Source organism: Mesoplodon mirus (genome assembly GCF_964341445.2).
Source record: "Mesoplodon mirus genome assembly, chromosome: 16".
NCBI classification, from domain to species: domain Eukaryota; kingdom Metazoa; phylum Chordata; class Mammalia; order Artiodactyla; family Ziphiidae; genus Mesoplodon; species Mesoplodon mirus.
The window spans coordinates 65,041,492-65,065,612 of record NC_138992.1 but is presented as its reverse complement, the minus strand read 5'-3'; the positions used below and the strand labels follow the sequence as shown (position 1 = coordinate 65,065,612).

Below are 24,121 nucleotides of genomic sequence, written 5' to 3'. Positions count from 1 at the left end.
AGGGCCAGAGAAGCTGTTGGGTGAGTCCATAGCTTGGCCAGAATACGGTGTAACATTCAGCATCTATGTATATGATGTATATGATGGAGAGTTGTTTTTGGCTTCATTGATCGTTTTAAGGAGGCTCCGTTTTTTGTGGCAGTAGTGGTTGTGTTTATGTGGCATAAGGCAGCAGTTGGTCACACAGAGAGGGGTCGCTCATTTCTCTGTATACGTTTTTTGAGTCTCTTTTAGAACAAGATGCTACTTTCTTGGATGACTTGAGTTTCTGTGATTTTCGCTGAGATTTAATATTAACGTCTTGTCTTAGGCCCAGCATGTATCTAACTACTCAGTTATCACTTCACCTGAGATGGTGATGTTTATGTACTGATCTCACTGCCCAGAATTGAGCTATTTAATCTCAAACTGTTCTTCCATCTTCCTGAAGGAGGATGTTGTTCATTCTTGTTTGATCTTGTTTGACTCTTACAATGGCTGTGGCTTGGTAACTCTTCCTCTAATCTAATGGTAACTTTATTAACCATTGTTTTATTTACTAGGAAGACTTAGGGAATGGACTCTTTTCTCCAGTTATAGTCAAAAGGAATGTTCATTGTCTTGTTATTATGGACCTTTTTCTCCTGTGTCCCAGGAAAGGTTGAAAGTTTTTAGTGATCTCCTAATTTTCATACAGTCTCTGATAGAATTCTCTCTGGCAAGGTTGGTCTTTGCTTTATCTTAGTTTTACTTCCTAAAAGATGTTACATACTTTTAAAGTATTTGTTATTTAGTTGAGATTGACAGCAAAAAATCGTTTATATTCCTCAAAATGGTAGAATTCTCTCATCTCTACAGCTGTCAGCTTATGCAGACTGTCCCATGCTGTCTTTCTGGCTTTTTGCAAACCTCCCGATGTAATGCTTTATCTTAAAGTCAGTCATGAACTGTGACACTCCTCATGCTGTGATTCCCTCCTCAAGGCATACGTGTTAGAATAACTTCAGTGGCTTGGAATAATGCCAGTTATTAGTTTTGTGACCTTGGGAATCTTTCTTCACCTCTCTGTGTTTGTGTCACCTTTACTGTAAAATTGCAATAATCATGGTACTATTTCTAAAGGTTTTGTGACGATCACATGAGACACTGTATCTAAAGTGCTTGATATGGTACCTGGTATGAAATAACTGCTAATTAAGTGTTAGATATAATATTCAGTTTCTATTATTGTATAACAAATTACCACGAACTCAGCAGCTTTAAAGAGTACAAATTTATTATTTTATGATTTCTGTGCCTCAGGAGTATGGGTGCGGGTTAGCTGGGTCCTCTGCTCAGGGTCTGGGCAGGCTGAAATTAAGGTTCCGGTTGGGGCTGTGATCTCACCTGGGCTTGGGGTCTTCTAAGCGCATTCTTATTGTTGGTCAAATTCAGTGCTGCTCTTGCAGCCCTACGATCCCTGTCTTCTCACTGGCTGTTGGCCAGGGGTTGTTCTTAGACCGTTCTCTCAGGTCCTTGCCTTGTGGCCTCTTCCTCTCAAACCAACAATGCACTGTTTCTTCTTTGAAGCCACTGGGGAGCATCTCTCTGGAGCTTTGCCTTCTTTTAAAGGGTTCATCTGATTAGGTCAGGGCCACCAGGATCATCTTCCTTCTGATTTACTTAGTCAGCTGTTTAGTAACCAAATCAAGAGAGTGATGCCCTTTCATCTTCAGTGGTCCCACCATGCAGACTCAAAGGGAAGGGACTGCACAGGTATGTATCTTGGGAGTCGTCCTAGAATTCTGCCTGCCACAGATATTATTAGTGTTATTACTGTTTATCCCTCAGGGCCTATAACATGCTTCAGCTGAGTGCTGCCCGACAGAAATGTAATATGAGCCACATGTGTGATTTTATATGTTCAAATAGACACATTTCAAAAAAAGGAAAAAGAAATTAATATTAATTTTAATAAAATATTAACCCAGTATGTCTAAATTATTTTCAGTTTAATTTGTATTCCATATAAAAATTATTATTGAGGTATTTTATGTTCTTTTCCTTTCATACTGAGGCTTCAAAAATCTGGTGTGAATTTTTTTTTTTTTTTTATCTTTTTTTTTTTTGCGGTATGCAGGCCTCTCACTGTTGTGGCCTCTCCCGTTGCGGAGCACAGGCTCCGGAGGCGCAGGCTCAGCAGCCATGGCTCACGGGCCCAGCCGCTCCGTGGCATGTGGGATCTTCCCGGACTGGGGCACGAACCCGCGTCCCCTGCATCGGCAGGCTGACTCTCAACCACTGCGCCACCAGGGAAGCCCTCTGGTGTGAATCTTATTCTACAGCACACCTCAGCGTGGACGAGCCATGTTTCAAATGTTCATTAGCCATATGTGGCTCCCGTATCGAACACCAGAGCTCTACCTAATGTTAAAACAAACACACAGAAAAGCGCTTCTCTTGAGGTTGAGTTACCTCAGGCAGAGGTACAGAAGAATTCCTTCTTCCTCTTTCATCCAGAGTTTCAAAAAGAACAGTTAACACGCACGGTCTCTACCTGCTCATCTTCCCCTCACTCCTCAGTGCAGTTACATAACTGCACCCGTCATTCTACTCAGACCTTTCTCACTGTGGTCACCAGTTGAATCCAAGTTGTCAAACTGAATGAACACTCTTCCTCATCTTACAGAATTGCTCTGGTAGTTTTAACACCGTTGATTACTTTGTCTGCCTTCAGACTCTCCGATCTTTGAGTTTCTGGGACTTGGCCCTCATTTGATCGTTTTTGGATGCTCTCCACATCATATCTTGTAGGTTTCATCCTGACACTTCTCTTTCTTTCCTGCCACTACGAAGGCTGTTCCCACAGTTCATTCTCTGCCTCTGCTCTTTCAAATGCTCTCTGTGTCCAGCCAAATCCTCCCTCAGAGATTTAATTATCACCCCTACACAACTAACTCAGATAAGTGTATTTCCCATCCAGACTGTGTATGCTTTTATACAAGATGGTGGATATCCCACTGCCATGCTCAATTCAGTATATCTAAGTAGCTCCTACCTCCTTCTTTACTGTGACCTTTCTTCTTCATGCTTTGTCTCAGCTGTTGGCATCATCAGTTACTGGTTCAGCCAGGCTGGAGCCCTTTTAGACTCATGTTTCTCCCTAACTGTTAATAATTAATTTCCAAGTCTTGATATTTTCCCTCTATCTTGGGTATGACTTTCTTCTCTGCCACATTAGCACCCTCTAATTCACACTCAGCACCACTGACCAGACCATTGGTTTATCCATTTAACGTGTTCCATTTTGTTTCATTTCACTCCTGCCCCATGACAGAAAAAACAGGTGCAGTCCCTGTGCATATTGAGCTTGTGGCTGGAGGGATTACCATGCCCTTAAGTTAGGGGAGTCTTATGGCCAAAATCTCTGTGGCTTAATACAGTATAAGCATTTAGTCACTCCATATAGTGTTCCAGGGTTGCAGACAGTTCTATCCTGTTATTCTACTATCTTTAGCACCTGATCCAAGGGTCCTGAAGCAGAAGGAGACAATAGAGGATTATGGGGGTGGTTTCTAATGCCTAGGGGTGGAAGTGCTCACATGACATCACCCACATTCTACAACTGACTGCAAGGGAGGCTGGGGAATGTAGTCTAGCCTGTGAGCCCAGGAGAAATACGGAAATAGTCTGAAGCATGAATAACCATTCCTGTCCACACTCTTGTTTCTCTGTATCTCCAGACAGCCCTCACTGCTATCAGTGGGATGGATCTAGAGTGAAGACTTGGCACCACTTGTTGCAGACATTCAAGGGCTCCTTAAAACCTCATAGAAGGTGCTCCGTGCTCTGACCCTTAGTCATGTGTCCAGTATCATCTCTCATGACTCATCATCAGGCCACTTGTGCACCAGTAACAGGGAAGTTTTTCACACTCACGGATGTTTCCCCATTTCATGTATTTGCTTACGCTGTGTCTGCACCCTGAAATCACACCCCCACTTGCCCCAAGCTAATGTCTGCTCCTCTCTTTAGCCTCAGCTCAAATGCCACTTGATTTAGCGCTGCTGTCTTTCTGTGGAATGGATCTGGTACCCCTCTTTTTGTGCTTCCATACTTTTCTCTGTACGCGCTTAAATGCTGTGATCTGCGTTCACAGCTCTCTGAACTCTGAGCTGCGGGGAGTCCAGGGGCACCTGGACTCTCCAGCATGCAACACAGTGATCAGCGCGTCATTCAGTCACAATTCACTGGGCGAGTGCCACCTCTGCTTCCATTTCTTCCCGGTCCATCTTCTCTGTGACCCCTCCCTTACTCTTTCTTCACTGCAGATCTACCTTCTGCTTCTCTAAGTGTGGGCCTTTGATGTCATATTACATAGGTTTTGGTTTTTATATATTTGATTTGTTTGCTGAGATCTTTGGCTTTAACTGTGGCCTGTCTGTTAAATTAAACAGATAGGTAAGCAAGTAGGAGCCCAAGTCTTTTCTGAGCCTAAGGCTTTTGCTGCTTTGGGCAGTTTTCTGTGAAGGAAGGCAATGATAGGATGAGTATCTTTAGTCCATTTAGACATTGGTCTACAGATTGTAGTTCATGTGAAACACTGGCTGGAGCTTTTCCAAGGAAAAAAGCCCAGCTGTTGGGAGAACAGAGGACAGATATTTATGCTCTGTGACTGATAATAGCCATCGGGACTCAGCCAAGAAAAAAATAGCAGATGACTTTTTTAGTTCAGCAATCATGAACATCCCCCAAAAGTCTTTTCTGACAGCCTGAGGAGTTAGGGAATAATAGCCTATGAGTGAAAATGGAAGCAGATGATGTGGTAATCGTTTGTTCATTGTATGCAGACCTCAAGTTTACCTTTTAGTAGGAGAGAGAGTTGTGAAAAGCAGAATTTCAAAGCCTCATAAGGAGACTTGTGGGAGCCTTCAACAAGGAGGTTTAGTGCCAACGTGGTGAAGAATATACCTGAGTAGAGTCTGTAAGGATAAAAAGGTAAAGCTAAGGTAAAAGGAGAGTGAAGGTGTGTCATGAAGTGGGAGGTTCCTGACAGAAAAGCATGTGTGTAAAAAGAAGGAAGAAAATTCACAGAAACATTTCAGAGAAAGAAGAAAATTTTGTATTGTTGATGCATTAAGGATGAAGTGAGTAATAAAGTCAACGAAGGTGGAAGTCTAGGTGGCAGGGGAGTCGGGGGTGAAGGTGATCCTGTGTTTTTGAATGATCACTCTGGTGCCAGGTGGAAGATGGAATTGATATGGTTCATGTCTCAGGGCAAAAACCAGACGATGAGAGCCTGAAATAGAGCGGTAGCTGTGGGATAGAAAAGAGGGAATGGTTTAAGACAGGTATTGGTACTGGTCAGCGGCATGTTAGCAACCAGGCTGCACGGCAGGAAGTGAGCGGCGGGCGAGCGAGCAAAGCTTCATCTCCCGCTCCCTGTCACCCGCGTTACCGCCTGGACCATCCCCGCCCTCCCCCGCCCCCCCGCATCCGTGGACAAATTCTTCCATGCAGCCAGTCCCTGGGGCAGAAAGACGGGACCGCTGGTTTAAGAAGTGTAGAAGATTATATGGTTAAGACTCATTGCTATGAAAGAGGTGTGAGGATAAAGAGAGAATGATGTGCTTAGATTGTTTATTTTTTGGTTTTGTTTATAATCAAGGTACTACCTGTAATCAAGGCCTCTGCCTCAGATAGGAATTCAAGAGGTTTGAAGGTGGAGGAGGAATGTTGTTTCGAACACCTTTGGTACATCCAAATGGCGTGGATAGCCCTTCTCTGTTCCCAGCAGTCAAGTGTGGTGTGTGTGTGTAAATTGTCTATTTGGAGAAGAAATTTGATTAGGGATATGGGTACAGGAATCTTTAGCATATAGGGAAAAAGAGCCCTCCCCCAAACACACACCATCAACATTTGAGATACAGGTAGAAAAGTGATCTAGTTGACACTGAAAAGGAATTTTCGGACAGGTAGGTGGAAAACCAAGGTAGAATGCTTTCAAAAAATCAGGGAGAGAAAATATTTCAGAAAATCTAGCTGTCCGAAGTGGCAGATAACTTGGTAAAAAAAAAAAAAAGATGGGAAACACATTCATTGTGTGTGCAGCCATCTCCAGGCTGTGCTTCCACTGTTTCCTGCAATGGGATTCATAATAGGAAAAGCTGGAAATTAAGTATCTTTTATTAGAGAAAGAAAAATGGATAAAGAAATCATGGTACATTCACACAATGGTATACTTCATAGTCATTAAAAATGATAGTGTAGAAAATATTTACTAATATAAAAATATAGTTTTATACAAAAAGCAGATAACAAAATAGTATGTTTGCCTTTAATTTTGTTTTATATATGCATATAGAGGCATACAGCATTTGTATGTATGCCTGTATATGCTCAAAAAATTATTTAGAAGAATTCACAAGAAACTGTTGTCATTATTTATGAGTGGAGACTTGTTTTCCTTTTCCCTTTATTATATTTTTTATTTTGTTCTGTGATAAATATGTATCGGTTTGACCAAATGAAATAAAATAGGCTTTTTGCAAAAGGAAGAATCGGGGTAATCTGTCTTTACATTCTGATATCATTGGGATTTTTTCCAGTAGGGAATCAGACCTTGGAAAATAGCTACTTCCAGTTTATACCATATGAATTTTCTCATCTACTCTCATGAAATGAATTACATTGACTAAGCTGTAAAGAATCGTGAAAATTTGCTACTTTCGTTTCTCTTAGTTACAACCTGATTCTAACTCTAGGGCTAACCTGATGCCTGGGAAAATGGAAATCTTGGTGGAGCAGGTGGCTCCTGTTTACTTGATGTAGCACAGCTTGGAATGTGAGAACTGTTTTGGAAGAAATTCCTGATACCACTGAGACCTCTCTGAGCATTGGAATAAATGGAAAGGCCCATAAGTTGAAGGACACAAATGAAAGTATCCAGATAGGTTTGCAGTACAGCAGAATCAGGACCCAAGCTCTGATATGCCTGTGGGAGCCCTTGCCTCTTTATCTAGAAGAGAAGCTTAGTTTCTGAAGGAACTCATTTCCCCCTGTTCATTTCCAAGAAGCCCACTTCTATCTGGGACACCACTGCTGCCCTAAGCCAAGCCTCTTTGGCTACTCTGAAAGGACAGTGTCTCCTGTAAGATCTCACTTGGGCTTTTAGGAAGACCATGTGATCCCGTGTGCATCAAGAGTCCCGTAATCAAATCCTGGGCCTTCTTTCCTTACAACATATTGTAGCAACCCACTGTATTTTCTCTCGCATATTCTGTTCCCCACTGCTCCTCAGTTTCTATAAAATTTAAAAATATACCTTAAAATAAGATAGATTTTGAGAGTTAATGAAGTGCCTAAAAGTTGTTAATCTCATCTCAGGGAATAGCTGTGAATGTTCTGCTTGGCACTGGGAGAAATATCCTGGCTACTCAGTATGAACGGTTCTCATTAGAGCTTCCTGCTTCTGTAAAGAAGCGTTTCTTTAATATTCTTTCAATGGCTTTTAATGAGGTTAAGCTTTGATTAAAATCGAAATACAAAAAGTGAACAATTTCCTAGGCAATTTGACGTGGATAATGAGAGCCTAAAGAATTATACAATATATAGTATTTATTTAGATAAATTCTTAGGTAAAAATCTTCAAAATATTTAAATGTTAAGAAAATATAACAATAGGTATCTGAAAAAATATGTAAGACCAGACCTTTAGAACAATTAGAGGCATGATTTCTTCCCAAACCAAGTCCCCCATTTAGTTAGTTTGAGCTTTATTCTGGGACTCATCACTTCTTATACTTTAATATGTCTTCATAGCAACCTTTTTCTTCATCTTAATTTTCCATTGGTAAAATTTCTTGGCCCTGCAGAACCGCTCCTGATACTTGCTAAAATGGACTGAACAGAGGGTGTAGGGAGCTAGCTCACAAGTGAGGTGCAAGTTCTGTGTGACATGCATTTTGACCATTCAAGGTCATTAAGGCCTGTTGACTTACTTACCTGCAAGTTCTTGGCTACACTCTAGATAGGTGAAGTATTGCTGCTATCTTTATGAATAATGGATTCATAAGTCTGAGGTGTAAAAGAAATTTAAAGACCAACTGATCACTTTCTAAAAACTGAGTGAGGAAACTCTTTTTGCAGGGCCAAGGGCATTAATGCAGAAAGTTAAAAATAATCAAGGGAGTTTCAAAAATCTCAGACAATAGAGTATGGGTTATTTAATTCCAGATATCTAATTTTTATGGTTTTGGATGAGAAAGAAAATTTTGTTTTATGTACCTACTCTCCCTTTCTGTCTTTTAAAATAGATTAAGTCTTTTAAATATTTATTTTTAAACAATATATTCAGTTCTAATCTTGAAATCATATTGGAAAGGAACATTTTTGTAATATTGTATCAATGTAAATATAAGCATTTGAAATATATATTTGACTTCTATGAACTGGACTAATATGTTTACATAAACCATTTGGTACTTATCTTGAAATCTCAGTTATTCCAAGTGAGCCTGAATAATTTCATATATTTTTTAAACCCAAATATTCATAAATGTGTGATATGCTAGACCTCTAGAAATGTTTATCATTGCTCAGAAAGCTGTGGGATCTGTCTGTCTCACATGTACTCCCTACTGTAGACTCATTAGAATATCTCAGAGTTCTTCACCACACTCACTCAGTAGTGATGCTGCCCAGCTGCAATGCTACCTTCATGAAGCCTTCCCTCCCTGAATTGTTGAAGCAGGTACCTTCATAATACAGCAAGTTCCTGAATAATTGTTAAGCTTAGGTCACCCCAAACCCCCAAAGTCATGGCCGGACTCTGTTTTAGTGTAGCGACACATAAAACTTCTTAATTACCAACAACTTTTACCAAAGAAGAATTTTATGGAATATTGTTATGAAAAATTCATCTTGAATACACCTGTGTTTCTAGTTTTATCTACAAGGGGAAGATTGGTGCCATTTATTGAGATGAAGTAGGGCATAGTATTTTTTCTGCTTTGTGTGTGATTAATTTACTAGTTTTAGTGGACTGAGATGATACAGCAACGGGTAAAGTAGCCTCCACAGAGAGGGGATCTTTACTCAGGTTCATTTTCTTGAGACTACTTTCAGATTTTCTCTTCCAACCCAGTTCGTTCTTTCTTGTGCTTTAGAGTCTGCTGAACGTTGGCTTCAGTCTGTTCTTATTTTCTGTGTCTCCTTGGACTTCAGACTTTAGAATTTTCCTTGCCTCTTGGCCCAGGAAGGTGATGGTCAGCATGACAGCAGAGCTAGAGACTGACCCCTTGGTAAAGAAAAACAGACAGAGAGACAGTCAGGAGAGAACAGAAGAGCTGCTGAGAATGACAGATAGATGCAGACAAAGATTGACGTGGAAAAGAATCTCTTCAGTCCTACTTTCTGTTCAGTTGATATTGATGCTATGAACTTCCAGGAGCCTGGGGTTTGGAATTATTACATTACTAGGACTAGATTTGTCTGCAAAGGTTTAAATGAACCAGGAATCAGAAAGTATGCTAACCTCTGCCATCTCAGGGTTTCTCATCACGTGTCACTCCTTTAGGAATAATAAAAATCATTTCAATTAGAGGTGGAATTGTGCCATCGGTCTGTTGTTAGTACTCTACAAGGAAGTAACAAACTGCTGAAGCATATCCTAAGGAGCGAGGCTTGGTTTGAATATTCAGCAAACATTTACTGGGTTACGATCATGTGCTTGGATATGAACTGTAATGGGAGCTGTGGAGATTAAAAAAAACGGTAGCTGCCTTCAAATAACGTGATGGTCATAACTCTAAATCCTTAAGTCCTGTATTATGTCTTCTGGCATATAAACCAGGCTTATACTGGAAGAAACTCCATGATGAAACCAAATTATGAAAGAGACCCATAACCCTTTCCTTCCAAATCCCCTCACAAACTTCATTTCCCTGTAATTTCAAGAGCTCATTAAACAAAACAAAAATCAAAAAAAGCCTCATGCACTCCAAAGTTGAAGGAATTTAGTAATGATTAACTATAGATGTAGAAAACTAGCTTGGACCACCAGAAGATCCCACTACAGTTCTTTGGTGAATTGGACAAAAGACAATGTAGCTCAAATTCCTTCCCTCTTCACCCCACCAACCCACACTCTGACTGTATTCATTACGGTCAATAGGAAATGGTTTTTCTCTACAGGGTTTTCAACCATGTGAATTGTGAAGTAGAGGGAACGCTCTTTTGGACATATTTTCTTTCTAATAACTTCTTCAACACCATCTCAGAGACAAGAAAAAAAACTTTTTGCCATTAAAAAAACCTTTATTTTATTTCATTTATTTTTTTACAAAGAATACCCCCCACCTGGGGTGAAAAATATATCTGGTTAAGTACAAAATATAGTTTTTTTCATACAAAAAGATATACAATTAAAAAGCAACAAAAAAATGAAACCACCTTCAGCCCACATACTTTCTCAGGAAATGGAAGATAGAGCTCAGTGCTCTGACACAGGACCGTGAACAAAGTGCTAAAGCTGAGAGAGACTGAGCGAGTGCTAGAGGCTGCAGTGAGAGAGGGGCTGTCAACATCCCTGTCTCCTAACACTGGGCAGGAAGGGAGCCTTCACGGCTTTTGTGAAGACCTGCCCTCTAGTTTCTCACGGCAACATAAAAAAAAAAACAAACAAAAAAACCCACAACACTGGGGTTTGACACCAGCTTCCCTCTGTCCTATGTCCTAAACCTGAGGGCTGGCCACACCTGCTCCAGTGCCTGGCCACAGTGCCTGTGTGCAGCCATAGGCACAACATCATTCAAACAGAAGGGGAAGTGAGACAATGGGAGGATTATGTCTTTAGCCTGACGTGTTACGACTGAAATGCCCACAGGGATTCAGCAACTGGCTCAGAAGAAAGACTGTGCTGGTGATAAAGATTTGCTGGTCATCACCATATAGAGGAATAAAAATGTCCGTGGTATGGGTTAGGTTACCAAGGGAAGTGTACCCTTGGCATTTCAGGAAAGGACTCCCTACCCTCAGAGAAGAGTATTCCTGTGAAGGAGACAAAGGAGAATAGAAAAGGTAGGGTAGCATTTCAAGAAAGAGAGTGGGGTTAACAGAGTCTCTCATCACAGAGAAATAAATTAAGAACTAAAACTTCTTACGTTATTAACTTAGAACAATTTTGGAAGAATGATAAAGACAAATATTGGACTGGCGTACATTGAGGAGTGTGTAGATGGGAGAAGCGGAGCTTGTGAGGAGGAATCTTTATCCATTGGCTCAAGAAGCTGTTGATCTAAGGGAATGTGGGACAGATTCCTTAAGTCCTCTATTCTGTCTCATCTGGAGAATAGGGGAATTAAAATACATGACCTACAACCACCTTTCTGCCTTAATGTTTTATCACTCTAGGAATCTGAATCAGGTCTTAAGAAAGAACAAAATTGTAACAGGCTAAGTTGCACTTGATTGTCATCACATAAAGACAACATCTCTACAGTTGTCTTTGCAAGTTTGCTCTGCATTTAATAGCCTACAGGCTGGTAGGCTTGTAGGTACCTGTTTTGTTTGGTATTTGTTTTGTTTTTGTTGGATCATTTGCATTGTTTCAGCAGTTCACTCTGTTACAGTTGACTTAAATTTCTAATTTGTTTTCATCAGTAGAAAGGATGGTACCACATTATTTTGAAGCACTCTTAAAAAGAAAAAGTAGGATGGAAAATTCACTAGTTCTACAAATTGGAACCTTCATTTTTGTTTTTAAGATTGGGTTATTAAGGATTGCTTCTAAAACTTTTTTATTTCTTTCTCTCTCTTGAATCCCAGGTATTGCAATTTCAGATGAACTCGATAAGGTACGTTGAACCATCTAATGAAAATAAAATATAGAACTTACATCTTAATCCATTGTCTAAATGAAAGAGTTTCTGAAACATAAAGTGTTCAAATATAATTTATTTGGTGCTAACATTTTAAAACTTTCAAAGTTATATGCTTTCTTTTAAGAAAGTTATTGCATGAAATATATAATATCATCTGTTCTTTTGAGTTGAGAGTTTTAGAATTTGGTTAGAGAAAGCTGAATCACTGAATCACTATATTAAAAATGAAAACTAATATAAACTATTTGGATTCTGCCTGTATCTAGATGATGATGATGATGATGGTGATATGGAAGACACTTGTACTTTTCTATAGCTACCCAATAGAAACCTTACTCAGTAAGATTTTTTTTTTAATTCCAAGATGCCAAGGGAATATCATGGTGCCTTGGACTGGGGTGATAGTTGTGAAGGTGGTGAGAAGTGATATGATTAGGAATATATTTTAACAGTAATGTCAGTGAAACTTGCTAATAGATCAGTTGTAGAAGAAATCAGTCAGTGATGATTCCTAGGTTTGGAAGATAAGCAAGTAGGTGAATTGTGGTGCCATTTAACAGAATTGGAAAACCTGGGGAAATAGCAAATATGGCAGGTTGGGATAGCATCAAGATTTCTCTTTTGAATTGTTTAGTTTGAGTTGTCTATGAAACATATTTATATGAGTTCTTGCTCATGAGTGAGATTTGATTTAGAGTTATACATGTAGGAGTCACTGAAATAGAAGTTCTCATTTTTTTGGTCTTAGGACCCCTTTATACTCCTAAAAATTATGTAGAGGACCCCAAAAGCTTTAATTTATATAGGTTTCATTTATCAATATTTGCCATGTTAGAATTTAAAACTGATAAAAAATTTTACGTTTATTCATTTAAAAATAGCACTGATAAAACCATTACATTAACAAAAATAACATTTTTATGAAAAATACTTTATTTTCCAAAACAAGATATTTGTGAGAAAGTGGCATTGTTTACATTTTTTTTCTTTTTTTTTTTTTTTGTGGTACGCCACTATTGTGGCCTCTCCTGTTGCAGAGCACAGGCTCCGGACGCACAGGCTTAGCGGCCATGGCTCACGGGCCTAGCCACTCTGCAGCACGTGGGATCTTCCCAGACTGGGGCACGAACCCGTGTCCCCTGCATTGGCATGTGGACTCTCAACCACTGTGCCACCAGGGAAGCCCTGTTTACATTTTTGAAAATCTCTTTACTGTCTGGTTTAATTGAAAATTTTAGATTTTCATATCTGCTTCTGCATTCAGTCTGTTGTGGCTGAAAAAAAATCTGACATCAGATTGGAAAAAAGAGAAGCACCTAGAAATAGCTATCAATATTTGGTGAACATTGGTCCAGATGTCTCTCTAAAGAGAAAACATATTGAAATTTGGCTTGGTGCCTAGATATATAGGTAGAAAGAAAGTGATAGAAAGTATAGTGCAAAAAATGGGATTATATAAATCATGACATTTTAAAATAATAAACTATAAGGTAATAATTATAATTTACAAAAGCAATAAAGTTAGTATCCTTCTATTCCAAATAGGACTATACCTTTTGAATTTTGTACCAAAAAATACATTTCTGATTTACTAAATAAATGAAATTTATGAATGTACTTTTAAATATGAACTGATAAACCATCCCAATATTTTTAAATTATTTAAATTTCAATCTGTACTATGTGCAAAACCAGATCTTGACTGTATAACATAGCAGGTAGAATAAGTGGCGGGTGAGGTCTCCCAGCTTTGTCCTGCTCTTCTAGTCCTCCTCTGTCCATCATTGTCTTTGCCCCAGCTCGTCTCCTCTGTATACCGTGACTTTCCTTATAATTTGCAGAAATTTAATAATCCCTGTCTTGTATTTATTTTTTGTGTTCATTCTAAGTGCAAAAACATAATCATCACTATTTCTGGGTTCACTGTTTTGCTCCTTCCAGTATATTCCGCAAAGCCCTGCCTGCGCCATAAGTTAGCTTGTGTGACTGCTTGGCCTTTGTCCTTCCCTTTTTTTCCTGGGCTCTGACTTGCAGCCTGGTTGGTTTCTACATCAGCCTTTTTTTTGGTGAGCTAAAGGACACACTAATTGTTCTTTCAACTGAAAATGGATTTCACCTTCATTGGATAAAAATGTGGAAGCCTTGACACTTGGTTAAATATCATCCTTAGGATACATCCTCCCCCCTCTCCCCTCCTCTCTTCTAAGCACTAGCTCAGGGGAGTTTCCATTTAACTAAGCTGCATAAACTGCAGATTTTCACTACTTACCTAATGTTCCTATTTTTGAAGGCTTCTTGGATATTGCTGAAATTTATTACATATTTATTATTTTTCAATAGGAAGATGCCAACTATTGTAATAAATAAGCTTTTATTGAAAAAAATATGTCAGTGCAAAAAAATTGTTCCCACTCTCATATCTGATATTCAGGAGTACAAAGTTATACAGAGGACACACAGGCTTCCAGAGCCAAACCACCATCCTTTGCCTGCCCCTTGGGGGAGAGGGAGAGCCTGCCCCATGGCGCCCTCTGCTGACCATGAAACTCACAGCCTTGCATTTTTCTCGCTAAGAAAATGTGAATCTCAGGCTGGTACTAAAACTGTAGTTGAAAAGAATGATTTAAAAACTCTTAGAGGAAAACATAGGAAGATCACTCTTTGACATAAATCACAGCAAGATCTTTTTTGACCCACCTCCTAGAGTAATGGAAATAAAAACAAAAATAAACAAATGGGACCTAATGAAACTTCAGTGCTTTTGCACAGCAAAGGAAACTATAAACAAGACAAAAAGACAACCCTCAGAATGGGAGAAAAAATTTGCAAATGAATCAGTAGACAAAGGATTAATCTCCAAAATATATAAACAGCTCATGCAACTCAATATTAAAAAAACAAACAGCCCAATCAAAAAATGGGCAGAAGACCTAAATACACATTTCTCCCAAGAAGACATACAGATGGCCAAGAGCACATGAAAAGCTGCTCAACATCACTAGTTATTAGAGAAATGCAAATCAAAACTACAATGAGGTATCACCTCATACCAGTTAGAATGGGCATCATCAGAAAATCTACAAACAGCAAATGCTGGAGAGGGTGTGGAGAAAAGGGAACCCTCTTGCACTGTTGGTGGGAATGTAAATTGATACAGCCACTATGGAGAACAGTATGGAGGTTCCTTAAAAAACTAAAACTAGAATTACCATATGACCCAGCAATCCCACTACTGGACATATACTCAGAGAAAACCATAATTCAAAAAGACACATGCACCCCAATGTTCATTGCAGCACTATTTACAATAGCCAGGACATGGAAGCAACCTAAATGCCCATTGACAGACGAATGGATAAAGAAGATGTGGTACATATATACAATGGAATATTACTCAGCCACAAAAAGGAACGAAACTGGGTCATTGGTAGAGACGTGGATGGACCTAGAGACTGTCATACAGAGTGAAGTAAGTCAGAAAGAGAAAAATAAATATCGTATATTAACACATTTGTGGAATCTAGAAAAATGGTACAGATGAACTGGTTTGCAGGGCAGAAATAGGGCAGAAATTGAGACACAGATGCAGAGAACAAACATATGGACACCAAGGAGGGAAAGCCGTGGGGGAAGTGGTGGTGGTGGTGGTGGGATGAACTGGGCGATTGGGATTGACATGTATACACTGATGTGTATAAAATGGATGAGTAATAAGGACCTGCTGTATAAAAAAATTAAATTTATTTAAAAAAAGAATGATTTACAATGGGTGTTGAGCTGACACCTGTCTTTAATGTAATAATAAAAATCAATACAGCTTCTTCCTTTTAATCTTCCATTAACAATTTTGGGGGTTCACTAAAGATCTACTTTGCTCAACCTTTATAAAATACTGATCTTTTACTGTCATATTCTAATTCACTTATTATTTCACTGAAGTTGTTTTTTCTGTGACTTTTGAAGTTAGTTTATGAATTCTGATAAAGGTAATAAGAATTATTAATTCTACTTAATATGGAAAAATAAAACAGAAGCTAATGTTATTTTTAAGGTTTTTTAAAAAAATTGTGAGACTTTAATAAATGTCTTATTCATTAGTCTTTTCCTGTCCCTTTTCTTAGCCATCGTATTGGTTTTCTACTGTGGTTGTAACAAATTGAAACAGCACACATTTATTATCATACAGTTCTGTAGTTTAGAAGTTAAACCATGCATCTTCCTGGGTTAAAATCAGGTGTAATAGGGCTTCATTCCTTCCTGAAGTTCTAGGAGAAAGTTGTTAACCTTGCCTTTTCCACTTTCTAAAGGCAGCTGCATTCCTGGTGCATGGTCCCTTTTCTGCATCTTCAAAACTAGCAACAGTGTCTCCTTTCTCTCTAACTGCATCCCGGAAAAGCTGTCCACTTGTATGAAATCCTGTGATTAGTTTGGGGCCACCCAGCTAATCTGGATAATCTCATTTTAGCATCTTTAACCTTAATCATGCAAATCTCCTTTTGTCATGTAATGTAACATATTTAGAGGTTTGAGGATTAGGATGTGGACATCTTTGGGAAGCCATTATTTTGCCTACACAGCCACTTTCCAAGTTACCTTTCATATCTTTATCTAATTCTTCAGGCTCCTGCCATTCTAATTCACCCTTCAAAATGCCATATAGTAGGCCTGGCTGGTTCCTGCTCAGTTACCCTTCAGTAGGGCAGTGTGACCCATCCTTCAACTCCTGTGAATATTGGGTGCTTTATGGACTCACCCTTCTCCAGAGGATGGTTTCAACTCAGTGGGAGCCATCCTGCCCAGAGATGCCTGGGTTCACCATCAACCAATGACTGACTAAAATAAGACTCTGAGTTGTCGTTTACATTACAGAGCTCCTTATGGGATAGGCTGAGAGTAGACTTTAGCTGAACCCATATCTTTGCCTAGCTTCTTCCCGTCTTCTCCTGCTTCCTTCAGTCTCTTGCAGGTTTCACTTAAAGAGACCCCATCAGTATCACTTGGTTAGCCTCTGGTTTTAGGGAACCCTACCTAGGGAATCCTGCTAAAAAAATTTTCATGACTCCCTGCTAATTCACAAATTAAGTCCAAATTTCTAAGACTAGAATTAACAGTTTCCATTTTGTCTTTCAAATCTATATCTTATGCTTTATTTTCCTCTTTTTCTCTACTCAGAGTCTGTGCTGTGCTGAAAAAAAGGAGTACTGCACGGCAGCCAGACTACAGTACTTCCAAGTCATATTTTTTATTTATTTCCACATTTTTGTTCATTGTCCGTCCCTCCCCTTTCTCCAACTGTTTTCCATCCTTCAAGCTCCAGGCTTTCAATGTCTTCATATATAAAAAATTATATATGCAGTTATTCTTTGATCAAATGATCCTACTTCTATGAGTCTATTCCAAGGACACACTGGCAAACCTATGAAAAGACCAATGTGGGTCACTATACATTGTTGTGCTACTTTAATAGGAGAAGAGTTGAAATAACTAAATGTTCATTGAAAGAAGAATAACAGATAAATTATAGTACTTCCACTATAGAGTACCATACAGCTATAAAAATGAAAGAATATCTCTGTAGATACTATAGAGCGATCCCCAGGATATATTGTTGAATAAAAAAGGCAAGGAAAAGAAGTGTCTTTATAGTGTGCTATCATTTATCTAAGTAAGTGTAATGAAAATATAGATGCATGTTTGCTTATATTAAAGCCAAAACAACAATGGCAGAACCTGCCATACTGTAAAACACACACACACAATTACTTTTTATTTTTATTTATTTATTTTTTTTGCGGTACACGGGCCTCTCACTGTTGTGGCCTCTCCCATTGCGGAGCACAGGCTCTGGACGCGCAGGCTCAGCGGCCATGGCTCACGGGCCCAGCCGCTCTGTGGCATGTGGGATCCTCCCGGACCGGGGCATGAACCCGTGTCCCCTGCATCGGCAGGTGGGCTCTCAACCACTGCGCCACCAGGGAAGCCCCCCACTTGTCTCTTTTGCTCATGTTTATTGCCCAGTTATTTTTCTTTTCTTTAGATTTGTGTGAGTTTATTATACATTCTGAATGTCAGCTCTTGTTGTGTGTCTCAAATCTATTCTTAAATATTGAGGCTTCTCATCACTTTTTAAATAGTGCCTTCTATTAACAGAAACTTTGAACAATAACTTGTAATGTTTTAAGAAATTCTTTTCTACTTGATATCCTGAAAATATTACTGTTTATTTTCTATTAAAAATTCTGTTTTTTATCTTTAATCTACTTGAAATTGTTCTTTTAATATGGCAAAAAGTTGGAACATATAAATTTCCTATAACTATTTATTGAAAAGTTCATCATTTGCCCATAAATGTACATGCTTCTGTCACTTATCTTGTTTCTAGGCCTTCTGTTTTCCTCTTTTGGTCCGTTTGCTTATTTCTGTTACTCCATTGGGTTTGGAATTGCTTTGTATTTTAGATTGATATGAGAGAATTGACGTCTTTACATTTCTGAGTCGTTCTATCAACGAAGCATGTTTCCATTTAATTAAATATTATAGTGTTTTATGATAAAGTCATATAGTTACATTCAAAAAGAGCATGTAGATTTTTATTAAATTGATTCCTAGGTACATTGTCTTTTGGGCTATTATTGTCAATGGTATCTGTTTTATAAGTTACATTTTAAAACTTATTGGCATATAGGAATGAATGTTATTTTTCTAATTTTATCTTAAATTCAGTAAGCTTGCTGAACTCATATTAATTTGTAACGTGTTTCTGAATTCTCTTGGTTTGTCTATATTAAAAATATATGTGAATGATGATAGTTTTGTTTCTTCTTTTCCATTAAGTGATGAGACTGATGTGGGATAACCACATTAAATATTTCTGTTAGAGAAGGGAAATAATGAGAGGTTTATAGAAATTACTGGTTCATAGCAGTTCTTAAATCTTGCTGGGCAAATGTCATCAGGTCTTCCTGTCCAAGGGGTTGGGAGGTGTTCCTTAATTAAGCCCCAGTTCTGTTCCCTGGGAGTGGAAACTGGGTTCTCTGGGAGTCCCCATCTATTGTTTTCCACAGCTTCTGGTTTCTTTCTTTTTTGTTAACCTTTTGGCCACTTCTGAAGAAGGCATTGGAAAAGATGCCTCTGAGCAACTTCCTCAATTTTCTTCCTTTGTGTAGAAAAATGGGTCCCCGAGAGCCATTTACTTCTTGAATAGTCTCAGTCCCTTTTACTTCAGGCTGTTGCCTTTGCCAATTCAGCTATCCCAAATAATGTTTGGGTTTCCTGTGTATATGATTCCTGTCTTCTTCTTGTGCCAAAAACCACATCCACAGTTCTTTACAAGACATGCCTCTCTCTCCAGATTTAACTGCTGGTTTTTTAGATGTTGCAAAACAACATTCTTAATAGACACCAACTTAGGTTTTTTCAGAGGTCTTAATGAAGGGTCTTATGGCAGCATCCTTGATTTTTTCTTTACCCTGCTGTATAGCACAGGGAACTATACTCAATATCTTATAATAACCTATAATGGAAGAGAATGTAAAAAAAGAATATACATACATATATATATATATATATATATATATATATATATATATATATATATTCTCTCTTTATATATATATCTGAAACAGTTTGCTGTACCCCTGAAACTAACACAACATTGTAAATCAACTATATATCAATAAAATTTTTTTTAAAAATTTAAGAAAAGAGTTAAAAAAATTGTTAATCAGTGTTGTCCATGAATTTTTTATATGATTTTTAGACATAAAGATACTTCATAATTCACCATTTTTTATTCTTTGAATTATGTTTAATTCAATCAGGACAGATTTTTGTGCTTACTTTATTAAATCATTGTGCTAGTTATTATGGAGGAGAAAGGAATTAAGACATGATTCCAGCCTTCCATGAACAGCTCGTTTTATTAAGATGAGAAAACATTCAAATAACATGGAATATAATCAAATGCTGTGCTGATAACCAGTGGTCAGAGCTGTTGAACTCACTCTGAGTTAGCCAGTGGGAGCAGGCTGCTTGGAGAGAGTAGGCTTCCTCTAAGGTAACTACTTCTTGGATAGGATAGCTTCCTATTAATAGGAAATATTAAGCAAATCTGTGACCTTTGGAGAATGTTTGACTACTAATGCTTTTCTTATTATTTAAGCATACTTGTTTAAGAATCTGAACATTTAGGGACCTCTAGCCTTAGGAGGGCAAAGGAATATGTATTTATACATTTCTAAGGAATCATTAGGATTTACATTGTTTAGCACTGAAATTTTATTTATTTATTTATTTTTTTTTTTAGTTTTTTACAACTTTATTGGAGTATAATTACTTCACAATGGTGTGTTAGTTTCTGCTTTATAACAAGTGAATCAGTTATACATATACATCTGTTCCCATATCCCTTCCCTCTTGCATCTCCCTCCCTCCAACCCTCCCTATCCCACCCCTCCAGGCGGTCACAAAGCACCGACCGAGCTGATCTCCCTGTGCTATGCGGCTGCTTCCCACTAGCTATCTACCTTGTGTTTGGTAGTGTATATATGTCCATGCCTCTCTCTTGCTTTGTCACAGCTTACCCTTTCCCCTCCCCATATCCTCAAGTCCATTCTCAAGTAGGTCTGTGTCTTTATTCCTGTCTTACCCCTAGGTTCTTCATGACATTTTTTTTTCTTAATTTCCATATATATGTGTTAGCATACGGTATTTGTCTTTCTCTTTCTGACTTACTTCACTCTGTATGACAGACTCTAGGTCTATCCACCTTAGCACTGAAATTTTAAATGCTTTATTTATCCATGTACTTAAAATATTTTCCAAAACTTGTATTCAGTGTGAAGTTTTAAAATTTCTTTTGCCATGTACTGATGTTTGTGGAACCACTTTCTTCACTGAAATCCTTTCATAAAGATTTATGGAGAGATTTTTACTTAGCTTAATCAAATATAAGTAATAGAACCAAAGAAAAATCTGCTATTTTGCTCTGTTACAAGTAAATGGACTATGTTCAAGAATTTTTAGAGATATAACATTTTCATAAAGGAGTAAATATAAAAATAGCTTTGTGCATTCTGAAAAATAAAAATAGTAGAGTCCCACTTTTCACCTGTAAAATATTCACTCCCTAACTCCTCTGACCCTATTTGCAGCTCTTTGTATTGCTTTGCTCATCAGCTATTTCTCACTAAATTTCTGCTGCCACCTGGAGTTAAACAGGCTGCATATCAAACTATTTATCCTTCTGTCTGTGCTCTACTTTCCAATAGCAGTGGCATCTATCATTTCATTTCCCAGTAATCAACCAAAAAGTTATTTCTGATTCTCTGCAGTTCTCAACTCTATGATCATTCTCAAATCTATGATCATTCTCAACTCTAAATCCTGTTTCATTTTTTTCATTTATAATGCCGAAACTCACCCATTTCTGTTGTTACAGTGGTCAGTTTCTTTGTCCCAATTCTTATGAAGCCCAGTTCTGTCCTATTATGTAGAGATTGATAATACTAAATTAATTATCCCATCTTTTTAATATACTCTCTGTAAAATACAACTTTATAGAATGAAAACCTGTACTATCAATTCCTTGTTCTGTTACTCTGCCCATATTGACAACCAAGCATCTGTTCTTACCTAACTCACCCATTCCTGCTGTTCTGTACCATTTTTTCCAGTTACGTCACATATTTATAAGTAGTTTAAATACAGACCACATCCTTAAGTAATTGTGTCTAGCATATGTACAGAATTCTGTGGTTTAACTATGCTTCTTACTATTTCATTTGATATAGTAGGTTTTATAATTTCTATCAGGACCATTTTACAGTTGGAGAAAACAAAATTCAGAGAATAAGTAACATTTCAAAGTCACACAGGCCAAAACTGATTCTGAAGCTGTAAATATGTTTATAGATTTTTTTTCTAGAACATGTCTTTTCCTTAATCTGCTCTTAAATGCAAATATAGGTTTAAAATTTAACAGTATTGCTGTTAATTTTAATTCTTGTGCTTCAAATGATATTAAATTGTGGCAGATGAATATGCCTTTCCAGTAATTGCAAAACATTAATTTGATTGCATGATTTCACAGCTGCAAGCTTTGATTTCCTGGCTTTGGGAATATAAATACAGAAGGATTTCATATTAGTTGCTACATTATACAAACACTAAAATTTATCTGCTACATTTTCCTGTAGGCTGGGGAATCAATGTTAAGATATCCAGCTACTTTCTATCGCTTATAATCACTTGCATAAATAAATGTTCATCAGATATGTCTTAGTCATACTTCACATGTTGCTCTTGGTGTGTATTTGTATATTAATTAATGCTACATTGTATATATTATTGTATTTGTATAATATTTAGGGGAATTGTAAAGATTCAGAAAATCAGATTTCAATTTTTAAGGAATTGTTCAAGACTCTTGTAATATTACAAATTAAAAGCCTGTGTTTCTTAGATCGAGATATTTTAAAAATACATTTTTTCTCATTTTAAGACAAGTACATATTTCTCATAGAATATTGAAAAGACATGGAAATGCCAAAAGAAGAATTAACATTACCTGTAGTCCCTCCATTCAGATAAAACCATTAAATTTTGGTGTTACCATTGTTTTTCCCAATAAATCAAGCAGTATCTGGCACATAGTAGGTCATAATAAATATAAAAGAATGAATAAATGAATGGATTAGTCTATGAATGCTGGATTGATGGATTATAGTATAAACCCTGACAGTTTTTGTTTGTTTGTTTGTTTATTTTTATAATGCAAGTACCTGACTTAAACTTTGATTGCTGAGGCATCCACTTCAAAGATGACTATCTCTGATAAACTACTGCAGAGATCCAGGTCGCTTCCCCATACTGCGGCACCTTTGTCTTAGAGTTCTTAATTGATTTTTTTTTTTTTTTTTTTGTGGTACGCGGGCCTCTCACTGTTGTGGCCTCTCCCGTTGCGGAGCACAGGCTCCGGACGCGCAGGCTCAGCGGCCATGGCTCACGGGCCCAGCCGCTCCGCGGCATGTGGGATCTTCCCGGACCATGGCACGAACCTGTGTCCCCTGCATCAGCAGGCGGACTCTCAACCACTGTGCCACCAGGGAAACCCATATGAATTTTTTAAACAAAAATTAGATCATACAATACGTGTTGCTTTTTAATCTGTTTTTTTCCCATGTACCGAGATACCCGTAGCAGTTGCACGTGTTCAGTATTCGTTTTAAATTATTAAATGATTTAAATATTTAAAATACCATTTTAAGAGCCACATCACATCCAAGTCTATGAAAAGAGTTTAGCATTTTTTTGAATTGTCATAGCATGCCCATCATCAATAGCGCTCTGCTTCCAACCTCTACTGGATTTCTAGAAGTCCAGGATGCTTTGCAATTGGAGGCAATGCATCCTTCCAACCCTGTCTCTTCTTGACTTTGTTCCCTGACTCCACCTCAGTTTCCTCCATATTTGAGAGGTTATGTATCATTTTCTAGCAGCACCAAGCTCTTCCACTGTGTGGGCCTTTGCACACACTCCTCTGTCACAAATGCTAATCCTACTCCGCCATCCTGGGAACAAACATGCGGCTGTCCAAACCAGAGATTTCACTTCTGGATCCTTTATCACAGTGGCCTTCACGAGTCAGCACAAATCATAGAGAGTAAGTCATCTAGTAGAGATGGAGAAAACTGAAATTTTAAGTCAATTCAGAAAGAAAAAAAGGAACATTTTGATTTGAGGAAGCAGTTTAAAATCTACACAAGATTATTTCCCTGTTGTCCTGTTAATGGGAATATGTAATCTAAGGCACAGAAATTCTTTTCTTCTCTTCAGGAAACAGTGGCGTTTAATTCTTCTCTTCTGAGACCCCGTGTAATTGGAGAGTGGATTGGTCGAGAAGAGAATGATGCTGATCCACTGGCCGCTGAAATGCTACAGCCCCCAATTCCAAGAAGTAAAAATGAACAATGGGAAAATGAAGATAATAGCTCTAGCCCTGCAGGAAGGTGAGATGAGATGTCTTCTAAGATTCTGAATATTTTAATCATTTAAGGCAAAGGGAAAATCAAGTGCACGACTTTGATGAAATAACTCTTGGCAATTTTATATAGAAAATTATGTTACATATAAGATAAAAATTAATTTCTCTGTTTTAAAATTAGAGTTTTATTAGATTTGCTTTTATTATAGATTTGGTTTTGATTTTTTTTCTTTACATCTAAGAAGAGTATCATCTCTTTATTACTAAAACCAAATAGAAAAATAATTTCAGGACATAA

At 37.9% G+C, this 24,121-nt stretch overlaps 1 protein-coding gene across 1 annotated transcript in view; it reads left to right on the top strand.

The window, feature by feature from the left end:
• LOC309792173 (uncharacterized protein C8orf34 homolog) overlaps positions 1–24,121 on the top strand; it is a gene marked incomplete at both ends in the record, with an annotated part of 320,311 nt that overhangs the window by 74,862 nt on the left and 221,328 nt on the right. The window contains 2 exon segments of the mRNA XM_082601544.1: positions 11,785–11,813; positions 23,676–23,848. Coding sequence (XP_082457670.1) covers positions 11,785–11,813; positions 23,676–23,848 — 202 coding nt within the window.